At 43.8% G+C, this 20,850-nt stretch overlaps 1 protein-coding gene across 1 annotated transcript in view; it reads right to left on the bottom strand.

Moving 5' to 3' along the window:
- The window catches only part of Uvrag (UV radiation resistance associated), a 224,483-nt gene that overhangs the window by 96,671 nt on the left and 106,962 nt on the right, over positions 1-20,850 (bottom strand). The window contains exons 8-11 of the mRNA XM_005357528.2: positions 13,078-13,204; positions 4,531-4,615; positions 2,325-2,412; positions 1,237-1,297 (exon numbers count right to left, since the gene is read on the bottom strand). Of these exons, the coding sequence (XP_005357585.1) occupies positions 1,237-1,297; positions 2,325-2,412; positions 4,531-4,615; positions 13,078-13,204 (361 nt within the window). The remainder of the gene's footprint in view (positions 1-1,236; positions 1,298-2,324; positions 2,413-4,530; positions 4,616-13,077; positions 13,205-20,850) is intronic.

The following is a 20,850-nucleotide window of genomic DNA, read 5'->3' as shown; positions in this document are numbered from 1 at the left end:
GTGTGCCTAGGGGGGACCTACCTGGATGCTTGAGGGTCTGTGTGCCTGGGAAGGGACCTACCAGGATGCTTGAGGGTCAGTGTGCCTGGGGGACCTACCTGGCAATGTTGCTAACACTATCCTCAGGCTTCCTTTGCTTTCACAAGCATTAAAGATAAATCAAGTTGCAGAGTTTTTATAAACCTGGGTGTGCCCCAATTCTCATAGCACTTACACAAGACTGACTGGACACTAACTCCAACATGACATGGCTTACAGAAGGGAGCCAGAACGGGGACGGAGATTTCCCATCTCCTGGGTATCACCGTCCTGACATCAGGTCCCAGATACCCATGTGTTCTGTGGGTGGACGGGAAACTCATTAAACTCCACTGGAGTCTATGACCACGACAGCAATGTTCTTTAAAGGGAGTGGAAGAACCCCTGATGAGCACTAACCACCCTCTCCCTCAGTTCTGGGATGTCCGGCTGGCCTTGGGAGCACTCTTTACTGGGAGAACAGGAAGCAGCATTTGTGCTATGGGGGAAAGTATCAGTTTGCTAACAACGACAACGGTCTTGTGGGTTGGGTAAATAAGGTGTCTGCTGTGAAAACATGCGTTTGCACACGCACAGTGTGCATGTATGTATGTATTGATACACATATACATATGTGTATCTGTATATGTATACATGTGTGGTATATTTTCTTTGGTGTATTTGTACAGAAACTAGAAAACAGAAAAGATTTTAAAACACAGGAACTATTTTGAATTTGAATTCTGTGATCCCACTAATGTAAAAATGTGAAGGGAGAATTCAACAAATTAAAGCTATGTTAACAGAAATACCACAGGATACGATTTCAAATAGTTTTCAGAATGGAAACGGCATGATTATACACAACAGAGTAGTGCCTACACTGACTCTGCCCCTAGCTAGACACAGATTCTCATAAAGGCCAACTAAGACCAGGAAATTACTAGCCTGATATCTGAAGACCATTGAGGTTTTTTTTTTTTGTTTTGTTTTGTTTTTTTTTAAATTTCAAAACAAGACTCAATAATTATTTGTTCCAGGATTAGGCTAAATATTTTGTTACATTTCCTACCGGGAACCAGATTCTATGAACTTCTAACTGGGAAGGGACATAAATTCTAAATTCCCCTTTGGACAAAGTATCCATTATCAAAATAACTCTATTCCAACACACATCACATACACCCAATCTTCAGAAGTAAAAAAGAAATAAAATACCTTGGAAGTCCTCAGAATTAGGCAACTTGACACCACATACAAAATAATCCTTATGCTCATTCTGTGAATTTAATCAAAGAATGAAATTAATTCATTGTTCTAAAAAGCAAAGAAGCCACTAAGTCAAATCTAGAGTTCAGCAGGGCCGGTGTCACCATCTGACATGCAGAGCAGCATGGGAACCGCTTGGACTGAGCAGGACACACGGCAACTGTCACACCACTTTCCTGCATTTCGTTATGCTTGACATTTTCATAGTAACAGCACATGTGCGTCCTCCAAAGAAAACGGCACGTGAAAGTAACATCGTAAAATGTCTTCCTGCCAGGCATGGCGGAGCATGTCCTTAATCCTAACGCTTGGGACAAAACAGCAGGAAGACGCAAAGGCCATTCCTGGCTGCACAGCATGCGTGAAGAAGCCTGAATTACATGATAGCCATTTTAAAAAATGGCTTTAAAAAGAAACATTCTCACTAACCTCATATCTACTGCATAAATAATAACAAGATTTCAAATTCTATTGTTTTTTTCTCCTGAAACCTAGTCTATAAAATAGATTACCATTAACAAAGACACTGTCAAATTTAGCAGACTTGGTTTTCTAAATAATAACCCTAATTAGTCTTATTTCACTATCATCTTTTATATTGACTTTTGAAAATCACAGTTACTTCTGCGATACCATAACGAACACCAGTGCACATGGGCCACTTGACAACCATGTTTCAGAGCGGAGCACACACATCAGAAGGCTCATGTCGAAACAGTGGATAACTAGCTAAATGAAAAGGCGCTGAAGGGACCAGAAATAACTCTGCATTCTTTGTGCAGATGACAAATCCTATCCGTCAATGTGATAAGCTGATATATAAAACAATCAAACTATGGAATCTGAGGCCAGCTGTGTGTGTGTGAGAGGGAGAGAGGCCAAAGGCCAGCTCTGGGAGGTGTTCCTCAAGATGGCCGTCCGTCAATAGGACCTGGGGATCGCCAGTTGGGTAAACTGGCTGGCCGTTGAGTCTTAATGTTCTCCTAAACCACGAGAGAGCACATGGAACAATAGCTTGTCAGGAATTTGGAACTTACCAGATCAATGGGGTAAATGTAGGAGAGCTCAGAGAGTAGCTGCCTGCACCGGATCGTCAGCTGAGCGTTAGTCTTCAGAAAGAGTTCTCTAGTGAGAAAAAAGGAAAAGTACATTCGCTTATTTCTACCTAGTTAATACGGAGCGGATTAACTGGTCTGTTGTTGGCCAGAGAATTTCAGTAGTGGAGGCAAGAATGACAGACACCCCAAGTCCCAACCTGTTTCCAACAGTGCTAACTATGTTAGCTTTCCCCGGTGGGCTACTGTGTGCCCAGCACTGTGTCAAGAGCTGTAAAGGGTAAGACAACTGAGCGCCCACCACTGCACACCAGAAGCACTGCAAGCGTGTTCAATTAGTCCACCGACCACAGTGGGCTATCACTACACTCACTCCTAATAAGGAAGCAAGATTCGGAGCAAACGTTTAATGACCAGTAACTTAGTGAAGCTGATTTGATTTCAGGATTTGATCTACTTGGCATTTCCTTCAAAAAGAAAGGAAGGATCCTTTCACAGCTGAACGTCATAGCTGTCTCAAGAAACACCCTGCTGGGATATAAGAAAAATAACAAAATAAACTAACAGCTGAGCAAAACCCCAAGGCATCAGACTTCGCAAATGTGGCCAACACAAAACATCCACGGACGATGTTTCCTGCCTGTCTTAAAAACTTGGAAACAAAAGGCACTGAACAGAAACTGCAGGTGAGAGCAGAGGGGAGGCCGGGATGCTGCCCAGGGCCTCTGTATACTGGCTGGTGTGTGGACTTTGCTCCAGTTTCTTGTCAAGAGCACCCAACTCCTCTGGAAGTTTTTGGATGATGGGGTTACTTTTTATTTCTAATAATTCCCATGTGATAATCTCATTAGGGTAATGAGGTGAGTTAGGGTAGACATCCCAAGGACACAGCTGGTCCACTACAAAGCCCAGGCAGTACCCCCTCCTTCCTCCCATGAAGGTGCTGGAAGGGCTGGAGAGCGATCCCTGCATCACTCCTGAAGGACACGGTCCGTGTGTTTCAGGCAGTGATGGGCCTGGAGGACCGCAAGCCCAGCAAGAAGACAGAGCCTCCCCCGCCTGGCTTCCTCCACCTGCCTGTTTACTTGTATCCTTGGCAACCCTTAAGATAAACCGGTAAACAGGGTTTCCCTGAGTCTGTGAGGCCCTTGAGTAAATAACTGAACTGAAGGAGGAGTTTGTGGGAATCACTATTTATAGCTGGCTGGTGGCAAACACAGGCCACCATCTGGAGTTTATGAAGGTTATCGCCCCACAAGTGTTAGTCTGGAGGAACTGTCAGGGGGTATCCAGGCAGTGCCAGAACTGAATTAAACCGTAAGACACACAATTCTGCCTGATGGAAAAATCTGGGGTCAAAAGTATCGTGAAGTCTCCTGTCTGAAGAGCCCTGAACACTTGATGGCTCTGCCAGGGAGCTGGACAGGGCGCTTCTCAGAGCCCAGCTTTCCTGTCTGCGCCCTGGGGAGAAGAACAGATATCCTCTCTTTTGTTGTAGGTCTAAAATTCTTGACTCCTCCACTGCTAAAGCTCCTCAAAGGAAACTCTGATGCGACAGAACCTGCCACAGGAGTGAGAGAGGGGTTGAGAAAGCCCGGGGTGACCCTGAGCTATGGGTGGGGCAGCTAGTGTGAGGGGAAAACCCACTACAGCTGTACAACGCTGGTTTGTCGACGGGGATTTGAAAATTCAGCAAAGAATCACCATATTGGGAAGAGGAAAATACAGAACAAAAAATGATATTTTAAGAGAAAAGCCCTAATAATAGCAGCATTTTTTTTGGGGGGGGAGGGTACGTAGTGGGGGAGGCTGGAAAGTTGGAGAGGCGGTGATTAGAGAAATATTCTAGGTATTGTTGAGGTAATCAAATGCAATACCAAGAAGCAGAAGTCTGAAGAAATCACTAAAGACAGCAAGCCAGCCATGCTTGGAAAGGGCATGGAAGGCGAGAGATGCCAAAGTGGCAGCCGCCGTGCTGTGGCCTGGGCACGGAGAAACCGTGTCCCTGGTTTAGGCACTAGTGTACAAACATACAGTCAGTATTCACAGATATCTGTGGAGTTACTGAACGGGGTGCTGAGACACACGGACACACAGGATGTAAGTCAGTAGCAGCCTTTTAAGACACTGCTATTAGTAATGTCCCTGTACCGTAATACTCAGAGGAGCCGTGCTCGGCTGCATTTACCTTTTCGCGGTACACTCTTTCTTCAGCTCGCCCAGGGATTCCTTCTGATGCTGGAGCTTGCCATGCTCAGTAGAAAACGCGCTTCCTACAGGGGCGAAGGACAGAGAGAACAATGGCAAATGTAACACTGCGGACACAGTGCTCAGCCACATCCGCCCACGCAGAGCTCAGCTCAGCCACATCTGCCCACGCAGAGCTCAGCCTCACTGCGGACACGAGGCTCAGCCACATCCACACACGCAGAGCTCAGCTCAGCCACATCCACCCACGCAGAGCTCGGTCTCACTGCAGACACGATGCTCGGCCTCACTGCGGACACGGTGCTCAGCCACATCTGCCCACACAGAGCTCAGCCTCACTGCGGACACGAGGCTCAGCCACATCCGCACACGCAGAGCTCAGATCAGCCACGTCTGCACACGCAGAGCTCAGATCAGCCACGTCTGCACACGCAGAGCTCAGCCTCTGTCCTGGCTGTGAAGGGGTAGCGAGTTAACCGGCAAGGGGACATCGGTGCAGAGGGTTTTGAGATGGGTTAACCAGACGAACTACAAGTCGACAGTGGTCCAGTCTCTAGCAGAAGCCAAGCAGCAGAACTCAGAATCTGCCCATGGGGTTCTGGACATTGACCAAGAAACCTTTATGAGACTTTCAAACTTCAGACTTCACTCCTGAAAGACGGGGTAACCCATTTTCAACCACAAACTCGACATAACATTACTGAGAATATAAAACGCAGAACAGGAAAGTTACCTGTATTTTGACTGCTACACTACAGTTCATATAAGCAGTTTTATGAACCTTCATCTTGCTTGTATATATTTTAGTGAAAATCACAGGGCACAGGAAACGTGCATTCTGATTTTTCCACATTATGTCACAGGCGTTTTTACATGGTGACAGCCTGAGGTTATGGCTGTATAAAAACTCACCTTTATAGATGTGCTTGTAGCACGATTATACATTTTTATCTCACAGGTTCATACTTGAATCCTATTACAAAACATTTCATTTCCTCTTGGTGCTTGCTTTAGTATGTTAATGACTGGTGTGGGTTCATATGCCTAAATTCTGTGACTATATCGAGTGTCTGAAGCTCAGTTTTGTGATAATAAAATCCTTTCCCATCCTCCACTCTGAGAAAATGAGCGCCGGTATTCTTGACAGCCCAGGCCTGATTACATCTCCAGAGGTCCTCTGGCAGAGAGACACTGTAAAATCCTGACACAGTAAAGCTGTGCATTTGTCAAAGGACTTTGCTTCATCTACTCTTCTGCACGCCTGCCCACCTAGGGAAGATCAGAGAGCAGGCCGACTTGGACCTTAGCACAAAATCCACACTTAAGCAGTGTTTGTTTGTTAATTTAACCAAGGACTCCAGTCATGCTAGACAAATGCTGGACCACAAAACCAAAACTCTGGCCCTAAGCAATTTATACCCAACGGTTCTCTAAGCTCCTTTTTCTTCTCTTTCAACTATAAAGACAATAATGGAAGACTAAGTTAGACCCCAAACTCAATCAAGGAACCCCACTCATCTTCAGAAGCTAAATATCCTTCCTGAAACTTTCATCTTAATGATTTTAAATGACATTAGGTTCACAGCTGTCGTGACACCTGGTTCCTGATGCTGGTCACCTGTGCCTTCTCTCTTTGTACTTTGTTGTTCTGGCTACTAGCTAATAAGAGAATCAACTAATTAATTGAGACAGGGTCTCACTGTGTTGTGTTGAACTCACAGAGATCCTCCTGCCTCTGCCTCCTCTGTGCTGGGATTAAAGGTGTGCATCACTATACCCAGCCCCAGTTTAAATATCCTAACAACCTCTCCAAATAACTGACTTTTAGTTTCGCTGACACACGGTGCTCACTTTCTGCTTGTGGATCTGTCCTTTACCAGTGCCTTCCTGTCTAAAATAGGCTCAGCTTGTTTTCCTTCTGCCTGCTGAGGTTACTGACTTGAGGCCTTTCCTCTTCTTTTTAGATAGAGGTGTCAGATTTTCCTCTAAGCTTTTTTGCTTTTTTACATATTCCTTTAACATTCATGTTTTATCTTCACTCGGTTCAAAACGCTCCCGGATTTGCCTCGGCGTTTCTTCTTTTTGATCCGTGGCTTGTAATATATGCATTGCATAATTCCTAAATTTTTAGAATTTTCCAGATATCTTTCTGGACAGCAATTTCTAATTTATTTTTACTTTGCTGAGAAAACTACTCTGTGATTTTAATAATCTTATATTTGTGTCTTTCTTAGTACCAGATAATATTTTTAGATTTCTTGGTTGATATGACAAAAACCACAAAGCCAGTGTGCTTGTATTCAAGAGAAATAGTTCTGCTAGGTTAATGATTCCTGGAGAGACGGGAATAAACATCTCCTTACCCCAGACAGGACAACAAAGACAGATCAAACAAATGATTTTACAGAAGTCTAGTTTGGGGTGACTTACGGAAGCACGGGCAACTTTTGTGTAGACACACCATTCAAGAAAATGTCTCGCTCCTCCAACAACCATTAAAGGGTTACATCCTTAGGAAGGGGCGGGGCCTCCTGTGACAAGGACTCTGTCTGGCTCTCTGGGAAGTCCCAGCTGTTCTGACTCCATATGGCAATGGCACGTCATGCCCAGAGGACAGAGTTCCACAACAGGAATGTAAGATCGTTTATTTTGACCCATTTTCTCCCTGTGTTCGATCAGTAACTCAAAGATGTGTTTCACTTTCTAACTTCAATTGTGCCCACTAGTTTGTCTTTCAGGAACACGAGGGTTGTATCTGTCCCTGGAACTGCAGGGTTTTTGGCTCTTCTCCTAAGGGCGTACAGCTGCTGTTCATACAAAGGGATTATGCTGTTATTATGAGAACAGTCTTCATTTTCCTGCCATGTCCTCAGTCTTCCTGTGACTATCACACAAGCCCAAACCCGGCCATGAACAATGGATAAAAGCTTCAGCTGAATTCTTTAACTCTCTTCTACAGAGCCCCCGATGTCTCCCGTGTTCTGTCTGTGGTGAGCAGCATAGCTTCCTGCTCATGTCTCTGAACACACCTGGATTTCAGCTGCCTGCGACTGTAGCTCTCTGATGATGTAAGGAAAGCAGTGACTTTGAGCATTATCTCCTTTTTGTTGGCTTAGACATCAAACTTCTCTCTTCTGTTCTAGGCTGGCACAGGGTGGCCCCGCCCTGAGTACAGCCGTCTTTCCTGTGTTACTTTGGTGCTGACCTGACACAGGGTGGCCCAGCCCTGAGTACAGCCATCTTTCCTGTGTTACTTTGGTGCTGACCTGCTTCCTGAGTCCACAGTCACTTCACCTCCATTCTACCTGTCCAGTATTCAAATGCTTATTCCATTGAACCAAACAAGGTCAAGAATTCATTATATATGGAAAGCAGTGAAAATAAATTGTTATCAAACATTCCTTCCACAGGCCCACCTCCCTGCTACTGCCCTTCCTAGCTCCTGCTGATTATACCTGGGAACTGCAAGTTTAAAATCCCAGAGGGCTCTCTGCCAGGAAGCCAGAAAGCAGCCTTCCCATCTCTGTCTGGGTAGCACGTTTCCTCTACTTTATTTCTCCAAACAGACTTCTCTATGCTGGATCTTTGAGGACTGTTTTGTTCTCACCATGGCTATGGATTATCCCTTATGTCTCTATCACTTCTATCAATGGGTGTTTAGGAGAGAATGAAAAAAATGATTCATTTGCCATTCCCCAAACTACCTTCAGAACAGTCTCCCCATCTAGGCGTAAACCAATGTTCCACCCTTCGGAGATGGAGCCTCTGTGCAATGGAACACAGGTAAGCGCTATAGTTTTAACAACCAAATGTCGCTGTTGGTGCCTATAAATTTGACAGCCAAAGAATATGAACATTGCTTCCATCAAGAAAACAAAACACAGCTTCTTCAGGCTTTCCTTCACCCAGAGAATTTGGTCTCAGACTGGCCACTGGCCAGCTCCTGTCAAAGTCAGAGTTAAAACCAATAAACTATCATTTAAGTTTTACATATGATGTCAGATGACTAAAATCAATATTCTCGGACTGCGAAAGTTCTCTCCCCACCAAGCCGTATTTTCTGTACCAGAATTAGGATGCTGTCCTTTTCATAGATTAAAATTTCCTCCCTTTAAGGAACTGTTCCCTTGCAGGGACGGGAAGCAACTGGCGGCTGTTGTACCTCTACACAACTGTTTTGACTGATGCGGGCAGCACTCACTTTAGGTCTTAGATCGGAAGCTTTGACTTTGGGGTTTTGACTCTTTGGAGAGCCTACATGATATATCTAGCTAGAATATTACCTATGCTACACTCAAGCCTCTAGACAAGTCTGGACTTTGTCTAGGCTAAACAACCAGCACAAGCTTTCAGAGTGCTGGAATTACAAATATCACCACTCACCCAGCACAGTCTTAAATAGGGATGGTTTCACTTTCCCCAACATTTGGACGCTCTGTGCATACCCCATGAAGGCCCAAGGGGGGTAAGCAAAGCTACACAGCTCGCTTGAAATAACCACAAAGCACAAGGAGGTGCCTTGCCTAGCAAGCCTAGCTTGGTTCTCTATTTTGCTTTCAGTCCCTGTAATTCTCAAGCCTTTCTTTCCTAGCTCCAATAACTGGATAGTGACCTCACCTCACAGGCTAGAGAAACACCAGGATATTGTGGAATTCTGGTCATCAGTAATACGTAAGCAAGCTGCCCATGCTGTGATTTTCTCAGCTTTGTCTCATTCACAGAAAAAGGAGATTCTTCCAAGTCAACTCTGAACTCCTTTAAATTCAACTCCACCTTACACCAACACATCACTGGGTTCCACCTCACACCAATGCATCACTGTGCTCCTTCCACTAATGGTATTGGACAAGCGTGCTCACACTGCGTCCATACATCACTGGGTTCCACCTCACGCCAATGCATCACTGTGCTCCTTCCACTAATGGTATTGGACAAGCGTGCTCACACCGCGTCCACACATGCCCACACATGCCATACGGACGCTTGTCTCCTTACATGCCTCGTGATCATTAATTTTACTCCAACACTAAACTATATCATTACAATGTGTTATTACTAAGTGGCACTCCCTGAAATTTGGGGGAAGCAAGTGGAAAAACTAGTAAACCAAAATATAATTCTGCCAGGTGTTTTATTTCTTTATATAAGTATCTTTACCCTTTTTATAATTCATTTAAGACAATACCAGAATAAATTGCCATAAGTATATTTAATAGTCTTGAAAGTAAGACCTGAAGCTTGCTTTGTGTCTGTGATGTGTCTTCTTCACTCTCCATCCAGAAGCTGTCTGGTTTCTACTACCTCTTGGAAGCTGCATACAACGCCAACAGTCCCGAGGAAGACGATGCTAAGTCGGGCATTAGGAGCTGGCAAGATAGCGCCATGGGAAAATGCACTTGCTTCACAAGTCTCAAGACCTGCCTGTTTTTTTTGTTTTTGTTTTTGTTTTTGTTTTTGTTTTTGTTTTTTTAAGATTTATTTATTAAATACAAGTGTTCTGCTTGCATGTACACCTGCATGACAGAAGAGGGCACTAGATTTCAGTACAGATGGTTGTGAGCCACCATGTGGTTGCTGGGAATAGAACTCAGGACATCTGGAGGAACAGTCACTGCTCTTAACCTCTGAGCCATCTCTCCAGCCCCAACCTGCCTGAGTTTGATTCATGAAACTCATGAAAAAAGCTGTATGTGGAGGCAGGCATTTGTAATCCTAGCACTCCTTGGCTGAGAGGGGAGGTCAAGACAGGAGGACCACATTATCAGTACTACTGGCAGCACACCTGCGAGGCACTCATAAGGCCCCAGGTTTGATCCCAACCACCTTGGGGAAAAGCAGCCGCCTCCTACAAATACTGGAGAACTACACTCTTGCAAAACATCTACTCGAAAGAGATCTGAACACCTTTCCTTAAGAACAGGGTTCCCAGCAGCCCGACTTTGATAAAATATTGGATCTGTAAAGATATATGGACTGAGCCGGACAAGAGACCTTGCCAGCAACATAACAGTTACTGGGAGAATTACTTGGCTTGACACCCTAACAGGAAAACCAACTACTAATATCTTTCTGGAATAAATAAATATGCACAACAAACATCAGTTTTGAAGATTGAAAGCTGCTGCGGGCAAATCTGCTGCGGGCAAGTTGAGAAGCACTGCCTTCGAGGTGCAGGGAGAGAAAACTTCTAGGTGGGGCTAATTAGGCCCTCAGGAGTTAGAATCACTTGGCAAGCCAACAGCAGGAACAGAAACTCTATCTTGTCTCTTTCTATCATCTTGCAACGGATTTTTATCACCAAAAGCAGGCAGATAGAACAGGAACTTGGTGTGTTCAAATCGTCCACACAAGTGAATCCCCATGGCTCTGTTCTATGTGGCAATGTACTGAACAGAAGATGCAGAAGTAATTCCTTTAGGGCTATCAGAAGAATAAGCAGCAAAATCAAGGTCAAATATCAAACATTCTTGACCTTGTCCCCTCACCAGGCTCTCAGGCTCAGACTTGTATGTGTCTGCCTACTAAGTATGGCCTTGGTGAGCTTGATATACCCCCAAAGTATATCAAGGCTTGGTCACTGTCTGTACCCAGCTACAGTCCAGTGCTTTACTGTATTTACCATAGGGTTGACATTAGATCCTAACTTCCTGATGCCTCGGTGTTAAAACCAACGGGTCTGATGCATAGTGACAAAGAACCATCATTCTTTCTTTGTAGGATCCGCCTGCCTCTGCCTCTCGAGTGCTGGGATTAAAGGCTTGAGTCACCACTGCCCAAGTAAACTGAATCATTGAAAATTATTTTATTATTTGGTATGCACAGGTATTTTGCCTGCATGTATATCTGTGTATAACATGTGTGCCTTACACACATGAAGGTCAGAAGTGGGTGTTGAATCCCCCGGAATGGAATTATGGATGGTTGTGAATCGCTGTGTGGGTGCTGAGAACCAAACCCAGGTCCTCTGAAAGAGCAGACAATGCTCTTAATCACTGAGTCATCTCTCCTGTCAAAATTTCTTTTGAACATAATATAAAAATAAGTATCACTTTAAAGAAAAGCCAATTATAAATACCATCACCAAATAGGAAATAAAAATCAAACAGAACTACACTAGTCTTATAAGACACAGAGAACAGGATTAACTTTAGTTACACAGAGACCCAGCATTACAGTATGTTGTGAAGAAGATCTAACAAACAATGGCACATGGGGTTTCTTGGGGTGGTAGACAAAACCTTGAGATTCCATTTCCCACAATTCTCCATATAATATAATCCAGCCCCATTAAACTCCTAGCAAGGCTTTCTGTTTTGTCTAGAATTTCATATGAAAATGCAAACAACCAGGATGATTTGGAAGGAAAACAACTAAACTGAGGAACTTCAACAAACACCAAACACCAGGAAAATGAAAATCTACAGAAGTGAGAGGTATTAGAATGGACTGGAGCGGAGGGCCCTGCACAGATCTGGAGCAGCCGACCGTGACCTAACTCACACCAAAGTGAACGGGGTGCACATGGGTCTCCAGGGAACAGAACGCTAATATTAACCATGGGCACAAAACCGATTCCAGACGAGCTGATGCTGTGACTGCGGACAGTAAAACCATAGAGTTCTGAAGAACACACAGAAGGCCAGTGTTTCTTAAACCAGGCCCTGAAGCCTCAAATATAGACTGGAAGAATGAACGAGGCCACGAGCTAAGGGTGGGGACCATGCTCCAGCTACACACGCCATAAAGAGTCCCTTCATCCATAAAGAACAAGGAACTCTGTAAACTGGCGGTATAAGAATTTAATAAATAGCCGGAAGACATCAACTGACACCTTACCAAAGACTCATTTAAAGTGTGTATAATAGCACTGCGAGAACGGAACCCAGAACTTCAAGGGCAAACCCTACACACCGCGCAAAGACCAAATGTGCACACAGACCAGGACGCAGGGCAAAGATGGAGTCAGGCAAAGAAAAAGCTCTTTTGGAAAAACTTTAAACAGCATTTACTAGAGCTGAAGGGAGGTAGCCACACTCCAATCCCGTGATTTACTCCTCGGTTTCTAGCCAACTGAAACGCACTTTTATCTCCATTAAGAAACACGCGCTAGAACACACATGGAAGGGCTAATTTTAATAGTCTCAAATTGGAGACTACCAATAGTGAAAGCAAATAAATAAATATATATTTGCATAATGGCTTCAAGAGTCAATTATAGTTACAGGAAGGCAAGGATGACTCTAACAAACACGTTGAAAAGCTAGCACACAAAGGTGTACATATGATTTCTATAAAGTGTATAATTAGGTAAAACCAGTCTCTGGTCTCATAAGTGAAGGTACCTGGTTAGTGTGGTTGGAATCGTGGAGGATGGTGGAAGCACCATAGCATGCCAAAGGATCACCAGTCTTTAGTAATGGTTATATATAAAGATTGGTACATGAACCGGGCAGGGGCGGCACCTGCCAAGATGTGTATTTGAACCTATGGAAAGAAGGAACACAGAGCACGGACGGAGGCTACTCACCTGTGTCCTGGAGAGCCACTTGCTGCTTCTGCAGGAAGGCCACCTCCCGGCCCAGGGCTTTCTTCTGTCTTTCCAGTTCGTTTCGAAGCACCAAAATTTTTAACCGCAGACATTCACTTTCTTTTTTCTAGGTAAGTAAAATCACAGGAAAATTTATGAATATAAAGAAAGTCACAGCTATAACTGTACATCCACCATGCTTCAAACCAACAATGGCCAAATACTCATCAACCTACAGATCTCTGTGTAACTATCAGCAGCCATGACTTAAAGACAGAAGTAAGGAAGCACAAGTAGAAACGAACCTTGTCTAGGAACTCAAATCTCTAGCGGAAGTAAGAAGCAGGGGAACATTAACAGTGTCAGGTGAACACGAGCTGGACGCCCAGGCAGACAAAGATCACACAAAATACCAGGCAGTCAAATCTAATGGTGTAATAGAATGATGCATCACAGTCAAACGACATTTATTCCAGAGATGCAGGCTGGTTGTCATTCAAACACATTACAATAGCAAGCTAAGGAAGAACGGCATCTGATATCAATGTGTACAGATAATAAAGGTATATGATAAAGACACACAACAAAACACACTACTTGGCTGGGTGGTGGTGGTACACGCCTTTAATCCTAACACTTGGGAGGCAGAGGCAGGAGGATATCTGTGAGTTTGAGGCCAGCCTGGTCTACAGAGAGAATTCCAGGACAGGCTCCAAATCTACACAGAGAAACCCTGTCTCGAAAAAAAAACCAACCAACCAAACAAACCACACTACTTATGAATGATATAAAGACACAAAAGTTTCAGGAACAAAGAACAGTGGAAACACCTTTAGCTGGTTCCTTACATCGCACTTAGTGATAAGAACTAAGCCCTCTCTCCTAGGTTTAAAAACAGATGAGAAGTTACTTTACTGCACCATGGCAACAAGAAAGGAGCCCAGCGGTACTGGACCACACTTTTAATCCCAGCACTCAGGGGGCAAAGGCAGGAGGATCTCTGTGAATTCAAGATCCCAGTAACCACGTGGGTGGCTCATAACCATCAATAATGAGATCTGATGCCTTCTTCTTCTGGCCTGCAGGTATGCATGCTGGCAGAATACTGTAAAAAATACTTTATAAATAAATCTTTAGAATATATTTGAATTAAAAAAGAAAGGAAGGGAGGGAAGGAAGAGAAAGAGACAGAAAGAGACACAGAGAGAGAAAGGGAGAGAGAGAGATAAACTGGCTCACAGCCTAAGGCGCTGGCTGCTAAGCCTCGCGACAGGTGCTCAACTCCTGAACTCATGTGGTAGAAGGAGGGAATTCACTCCACACACCTGTTTGGCCTCCATGTGAGTACCACGACACATGAACAAACAAACAAATAAATAAATGGATTTTTTTAAATCACTGAGATTAGAAATGTTTTTATAATTGAAATTAAAGAATTATTTGGGGGGAAAGAAGGAGCCCAGTAGGGTTTTCTTTAGTGATCAGTAGGGTTTTCCTTAGTGATCAGAACTCTTGGGTCTTCTGACATCACTGAGCGGAAAATAAATAAACTCTTCAGAAGTTTACTTGGGCAGAGAGAGAAAGAGGGGGGAAGAATTTTTTAAGTAAACACGACGTGGCTAGTGGAGGTAACTTGCTCTGTTCCCGGGTGCACACTCAAACTGGGAATGTTTTCTTTTTTCAAAGCACAAAACTTACAAGTTAATCTAAATACAAAGTTAACATGGGGAGACGTGAGGGCAGCGTGTTTGTGCTATGGCCCATGTGAGGATACTGGCCCACTTACAGAAAGAGATCCATTAGCTCAAACCAGGACTGCTGGCTCCCGTTTCTGAGGAGTAAACAAACCCTGCCCGTGTGCATGCCTCTGCTTCCTTGTTCATACTTCAAAGGAAAGCTGATTGCAGCTCTTAACACAACGTAAGTACCTTCTACCGGGGGCTGCGCTCCACTCGGCTCTGCCGTGCACGTACAGCTAATATGACACATCCACCCCGATGATCTATCACCTTTAATTAGCCTTCATTCACCTCTCAGAAATCACAGACATGCAACTTTGCAAGCACACATTCCTACTTAACGGGTCTTTAAAAGAAAATCATGGGAAACATTAAACAATCATTTAAAAATGGCAGCTTGATCTATAAATAATATATTAAACACAAAACAAGTACTTTCTCATAGATCACACCGGAGCTGAAACTCCTCAGACATTAAGTTCCGAAACGACCGTCCCGGGACTATGAAGGTTTCAAATGTGAAGTCACAGAGTGGTTGGGCCCCTTCCATGGTCATGTTCCTCCGTGTATGGCGCACGTGAACGTCTACTTGGGTGCTGCAAAGGACTCGCTACCAAACTGTGATATGTACTTGTGTGTTTGTGCGCCTGTGTGCGCCCGTGCGTGCACAAGCCAGAGCACACGTGTCACAGTCAGAGAACATGTTAGGAGTCAGCTCTCTCCCTGCCATCTCTGAACTCGGCTCATCGGGCTTGGTGCCCTGTGCCTTCACCCAGTGAGCCATCTCATCATCTCTTATTAGCAAGAACTCAGTTTGATAAAGATGCAGTCAAAAAAACAAAACAAGACAAAAACTCCCCTTTTCTATTTTAAGAAAAAGTACTAATTTCTCTTAAAAATCTGCTATACTAACATAGATTTGCTACCGGCACTTTAAAATTAATTAGAAAAATCTTTTTAATTTCCCAGATTTGACTTCTAACATAATTAATAGTACAGCCTAAATTCTTAGAGATTATCACAATTAACATACTTAAGGATCCTAAGAGCAAAACATTTGAGAAATTAGTGATTAGAGCATGTTTTATCTTATCCGTAGTCAGCGCCAGCAACTGGAAGTAATTAACAATCTAGAAAATGTCTCAGAACTGTGGAAGTTAACAAATTGCTTCCAAATGTCACTTACGGGTTGTTTTTCTTCCATCTACGTGTGGCCAATCATTAAGAGAGAATGCTTCCTCGGAAAATATTTAACCCAATTTATTAATTCCATATCTCAGTAGCATTATCAGTCCTAGAACTCAGGTATGGGCAGAAGATTAAATTATGATAAGAGTTGAGCTTCTAAATAAGAATAAACGCCTAAAAACTAGTCTTGTAATGAATCAAATGTATGAAGAAACTGAACATTTCTTGAGCGATCCAGGGCACACTGCTCTGAAGAGTCCACATTGGATTAGGCACACGACACATGTGGGCAAGTCCCCCTCTTGATTCTGTGGCTTTGCCCTGGAAGTGGCTCTAGAGGCCAGCAGGAAGCCATTGTCTACACCAGGAGGAACCAGAAATGACACAAGGATGCCAGAATTGGGGAAGACAGAAAATAGGTACCCCAAATTCTGTTCAAATCAATGAACTCTCAGACTGAACCCAAAGGCACACATGTAGATTGAATACAAAATTGCTCATGGTCGAGAGTGAAAAATGAAGCTGGAATGAGAGCCATGCAGGCTGGAGGCACGGCAGTTTGAGTTCAAGCGACTGGACCACGCGCTAAAATACATCCCCCAAAGCCAAGTCTCCAGGTCTCCAGATCACACTCAGAAGGTCCAAGGTGGTGTGCAATATCGCTCAATCCATGAAGGGTCAGAGAATGTGACTCACTCTCTAGGACAGTCGCCATCAGTATGGGCGACCACAAGCCAGCGAAGGTGTAAGAAGAACCAGATAAACACTGAAGGCCACTCAGGAATTCGCTCAGATGGAAAGCAAACCACTCGAGAAAATCTAGTGGAGGTCTAGGAGGTTTCTGTGTCTAGTCAAGATGTGACTGGGGACAACCGGAAAATGAGCAGTGGCTATGCAAGGCTGCCCTACCCTGTACCAAAGCCTCACTGCGCCTCAGTGTCCCCAGATCAAACCTAACACGACACAAAACGGCCACAAACTGCCATCAGTTCAGGGCTACTTTGGAAATGCAAGAGTAATATGTGCTTGTATGAGGGCTTAGATTCAAGCAACAGTAACGCAAAAAATATTAAAATTTGAAGCTAAGACAATGTAGCTTGCTCTATTAAAAGCCATGATTGCTTCATCAAATGCAGAAAACCATGTAAGCCATTCGTGAGTTAAATTGGGAAGACAAATCCTGAGCCAGTGCAGACCATCGCTGATGTCAGACCTGATGAAGCAAGAACAGCATTCTTCTCACACCAGGCACGGGTGCTGCATTTAACGGGAGCAGGGCCTGACTTCCTCCTCTAGCCGGGCTTTCTGGGGTGCACTCCCACACCTGGCTGAACCTGCCATGCTGCCTTGAGTTTGCCCAAACTCTAGCAAAGGAGCCTGAAGATATGATTGAGAGAATTAAAGAACGTCTGCATAAAACATAAACGTCACAATCACAGGCTGGGGACCTCCACATTGTTCAGAGGGAAACTCCACAAATCCTTGTGAAAATTCCAACAGGCTCTCTGGTAAAAAATTGAAAAACTAGCTATAAAATTCCCCCAAACTGATGTTCGGTTGACAGAACAGTACTTTATTCAGCAAAATAAAGAACCGTGTGTGTGTGTGTGTGTGTGTGTGTGTGTGTGTGTGAGAGTGTGTGAGAGAGAGAGAGAGAGAGAGAGAGAGAGAGAGAGAGAGAGAGAGAGAGAAAGAGAGTATTTGCCCTGCCTGGCTTTTCTGACGAACCTACAGTTATGGCAGCTCGGTGCCGAGGAAGATAGGCCAACAGGTCCATGAGACGGAGACGAAACAGATACATACGCACACGCATGTGGTCAGCTGACTTTAGACAAACATGTCAGGGTAATTAATGGGGGGAGGAAAAGCTGCTCACCAAGTACTGTTCTGTCAACCGAACATCAGTTTGGGGGAATGTTTTACTCTTTCTTCATTAAGTTAAAAAAAAAAAATAACTTGAAATGGATCACAGATCTAAACACAAAGCCCAAACTCTAAAACTTCTAGAAAAAAAAAAAGCAGAAAATTTCTGTAATCTTGAATTACACAAAAGATTCTTATAAAGACCAGAGGAAAGACATAAAACATAAAGAAAAAAAATACATCAGACAACTCATTTGGAAAAGTGTTCGCCATGCAAACACGGATGCCTGAGTTCAACCCCCTGAACTCATATGAAACCCAGACCAAAGCTGGGCATGACAACCAGCACAAGCCTGCAGTAGCAGCGCTCGGAGGGCAGAGGCAGGTGAGCTCTGTGAGTCTGAGGCCAGCCTGCTCTACAGAGCAGTTCCAGGCCAGCCAGGGCTACACAGAGAAACCCTGTGTCAAAACCAAAAAACCCAAACCAAGGTCCAGGCTCCTGAACCTGAGAGGGTTCTCTGGCTTCCACTGCGCATCCAACACACACGTAGATAGACACACACACACACTCACGCACCCACATACACAAACATATACAAATACAGTAGATTTCATTCAACTTTAAGAACAACAACAAAGCGCAGGCTGGAGAGACGGCTCCATAGTTAAGAATGCTTCCTGCTCTTGCAGAGGACCTGGGTTAGGTTCCTGGTACCCACACATCAGATGGTTCACAACTACCTGGAACTTTAGTTCCAAAGCCCCTTCCTGACCTCCAGTGGCACCAGACATGTATGTGATGTGTATACACACATACATACACACACACACACACACACACACACACACACACACACACACGCAAAACATTCATATCATAAAAAAAAATCTTTAAAACAAATTGTTTTCTTAAAAGAAAAAAATGCAGGCCTCAGACTTAAAGAACATTTTCCTGAAATACCTATCAGGAAAAGAACTTGTATATAGGAATAAATATACATCACATATATTATTAATAAGCACTGGAAAGACAGCTCAGCACTCAGTGCTGGCTGCTCTTCCGGAAGAGCCAAGGTTGATTCTCTACGCTCACATGGCGGGTCACAGTTTTATGTAACTCCAATTCTATGGATCTCATGCCTTCTTCCGTTTTCCATGGGCAACAGGCACACGTGCAGTGTGTAGACATGTGCAGGCAAAAAACATTTAGAAATAAATAAACAGACAAAACCCTCCAAATAAGGCTGAAAAAGATTCTAATTAAAATTTGAAAAGAGTATTGCATGTCTTCTCTCATCAGCAAAAGCCAAAAATAAAAACAATGTAGCAGATGCCCTAAAGAAGTACAAAAGGGAGGGGGCGGCTAGGGGGGAATTTGGGAGAGGAGATATGATGAAAGCATGATACATGTATATGTGGAAATGTCACCGTGAAGCCCATTAATATAGAGATCTAATATACATTAGTAATTAAAATAACAAAACAAATGGAAAAGGAAATCGGAACCGCTTTACACATATGCCAAGACTTAACAGATAAATGCATTGTACTTAATGAGAGCCAGGTTTCTCACTATCAGAAAAAGATACCGCAAATAAACAAATGAAGGAGAAAGCCAGAATAAACTCTGTGGCATTAGAACTGAAAACATTATTATGAACTCATGTTTATTTTCCTACAGATAGGTATACGTTCATACAGAGATAGCCACATCCACTGAGAGGGCTTTAAAAGCAAGAAGCACACCCAGTGACCAGACCTCGTTTCTAAATACCGTCAGCCAACCTAAAGAGAGATGGCTGATGCCAGGGTTAAGACAGGGCAAATACAGAGGAAAGAACACCAAACGATGGCAAAAGAGGCAAAAGTAAACCTGGAAGAGTATTTATCATTTATCTATCTCAGGCTGGCCTTGAACTCACTAAGTGGCGTAGGCCTGCAACTGTACACACATACATTCATCACCCCCAACACAGAAGAGATATCAAGAAAAACAAAATACAGACCAATATTCCCCCTGAAAATAAAAGAAAAACATTCTCTAAATTTTTAAACAAATTGAACACAGTAAAAGGCTAAAAATAATTTATTATGACCATGAGGATATCCCCCAGGAATACAAAGTAGGGCTAACATTTTAAACTCAACCAATGTGCTCTAGCATAGAGCCACAACAAAACAAAACACTTAGAAGACATACAGTCACTGCAACAAAAGCAGCTAACAAACCCCAGACACAATGTCAAAGGCCACCATGGTGGCGGCAGACATTCCCTAGGAAATACAATTAAAAGCCAGCGTTCATGCTTGGCATGAACGTAAGGTGAGAAATTTCCAAATCTCTGCAAGGCATCAACTGTAAACTCTGTATCTTACTTAAGGCTAATTGGGAAGAGGTTTGAAAAGGATGACTGGTTGGTTTCAGCATCAAATACGCCTTTCACTGTGCCTCCGCCTGGGCTAGAGTGAAGAGTGAGTCTTATGTACTGAAGATAGTTGGGAAGGAGCAAAAGGACGTGGGCCAATTTACAAAGGGAGGTAACTGTATTTCTCCTGTACCACAAGTAAACTTAGGGTTTATAATGAGGCACTGTGTTGAATGCATTCCCTTTCTATTTTAACTTTTATTGATGTATATATCTGAGTGTCTCTGTGTGTATGTATGCCACATGTAGAAGTATGTACAAGGGCACGTGGAGGCCGGAAGAAGCTCAGTCCCCTAGAGCCTGAGTTATAGAGTTGTGAGTCTCCCCATGTGGCAGCTGGGGGTTGACCCTGGAAGAGAATCAAGCACTCTAACAGACGAGCCTAATGGATCCGTTCTTAAATCCAATAAACACTCAATACTTGCTTCACATTTACCATGAGCAAACATTTGCCTAGATTCTGGGAATCAAATGGGAGGGGAGGTTGGGTAGGAAGGAAGAGGGAAGGAAGGAGGGAGGGAAGGAGGGAGGGAGGGAGGGAGGGAAGGAGGGAGGGA

This window comes from Microtus ochrogaster, chromosome 22, assembly GCF_000317375.1.
Source record: "Microtus ochrogaster isolate Prairie Vole_2 chromosome 22, MicOch1.0, whole genome shotgun sequence".
NCBI classification, from domain to species: domain Eukaryota; kingdom Metazoa; phylum Chordata; class Mammalia; order Rodentia; family Cricetidae; genus Microtus; species Microtus ochrogaster.
Note: the sequence above shows the minus strand (reverse complement) of the source record. Positions and strands in the feature narration are given on the sequence as shown.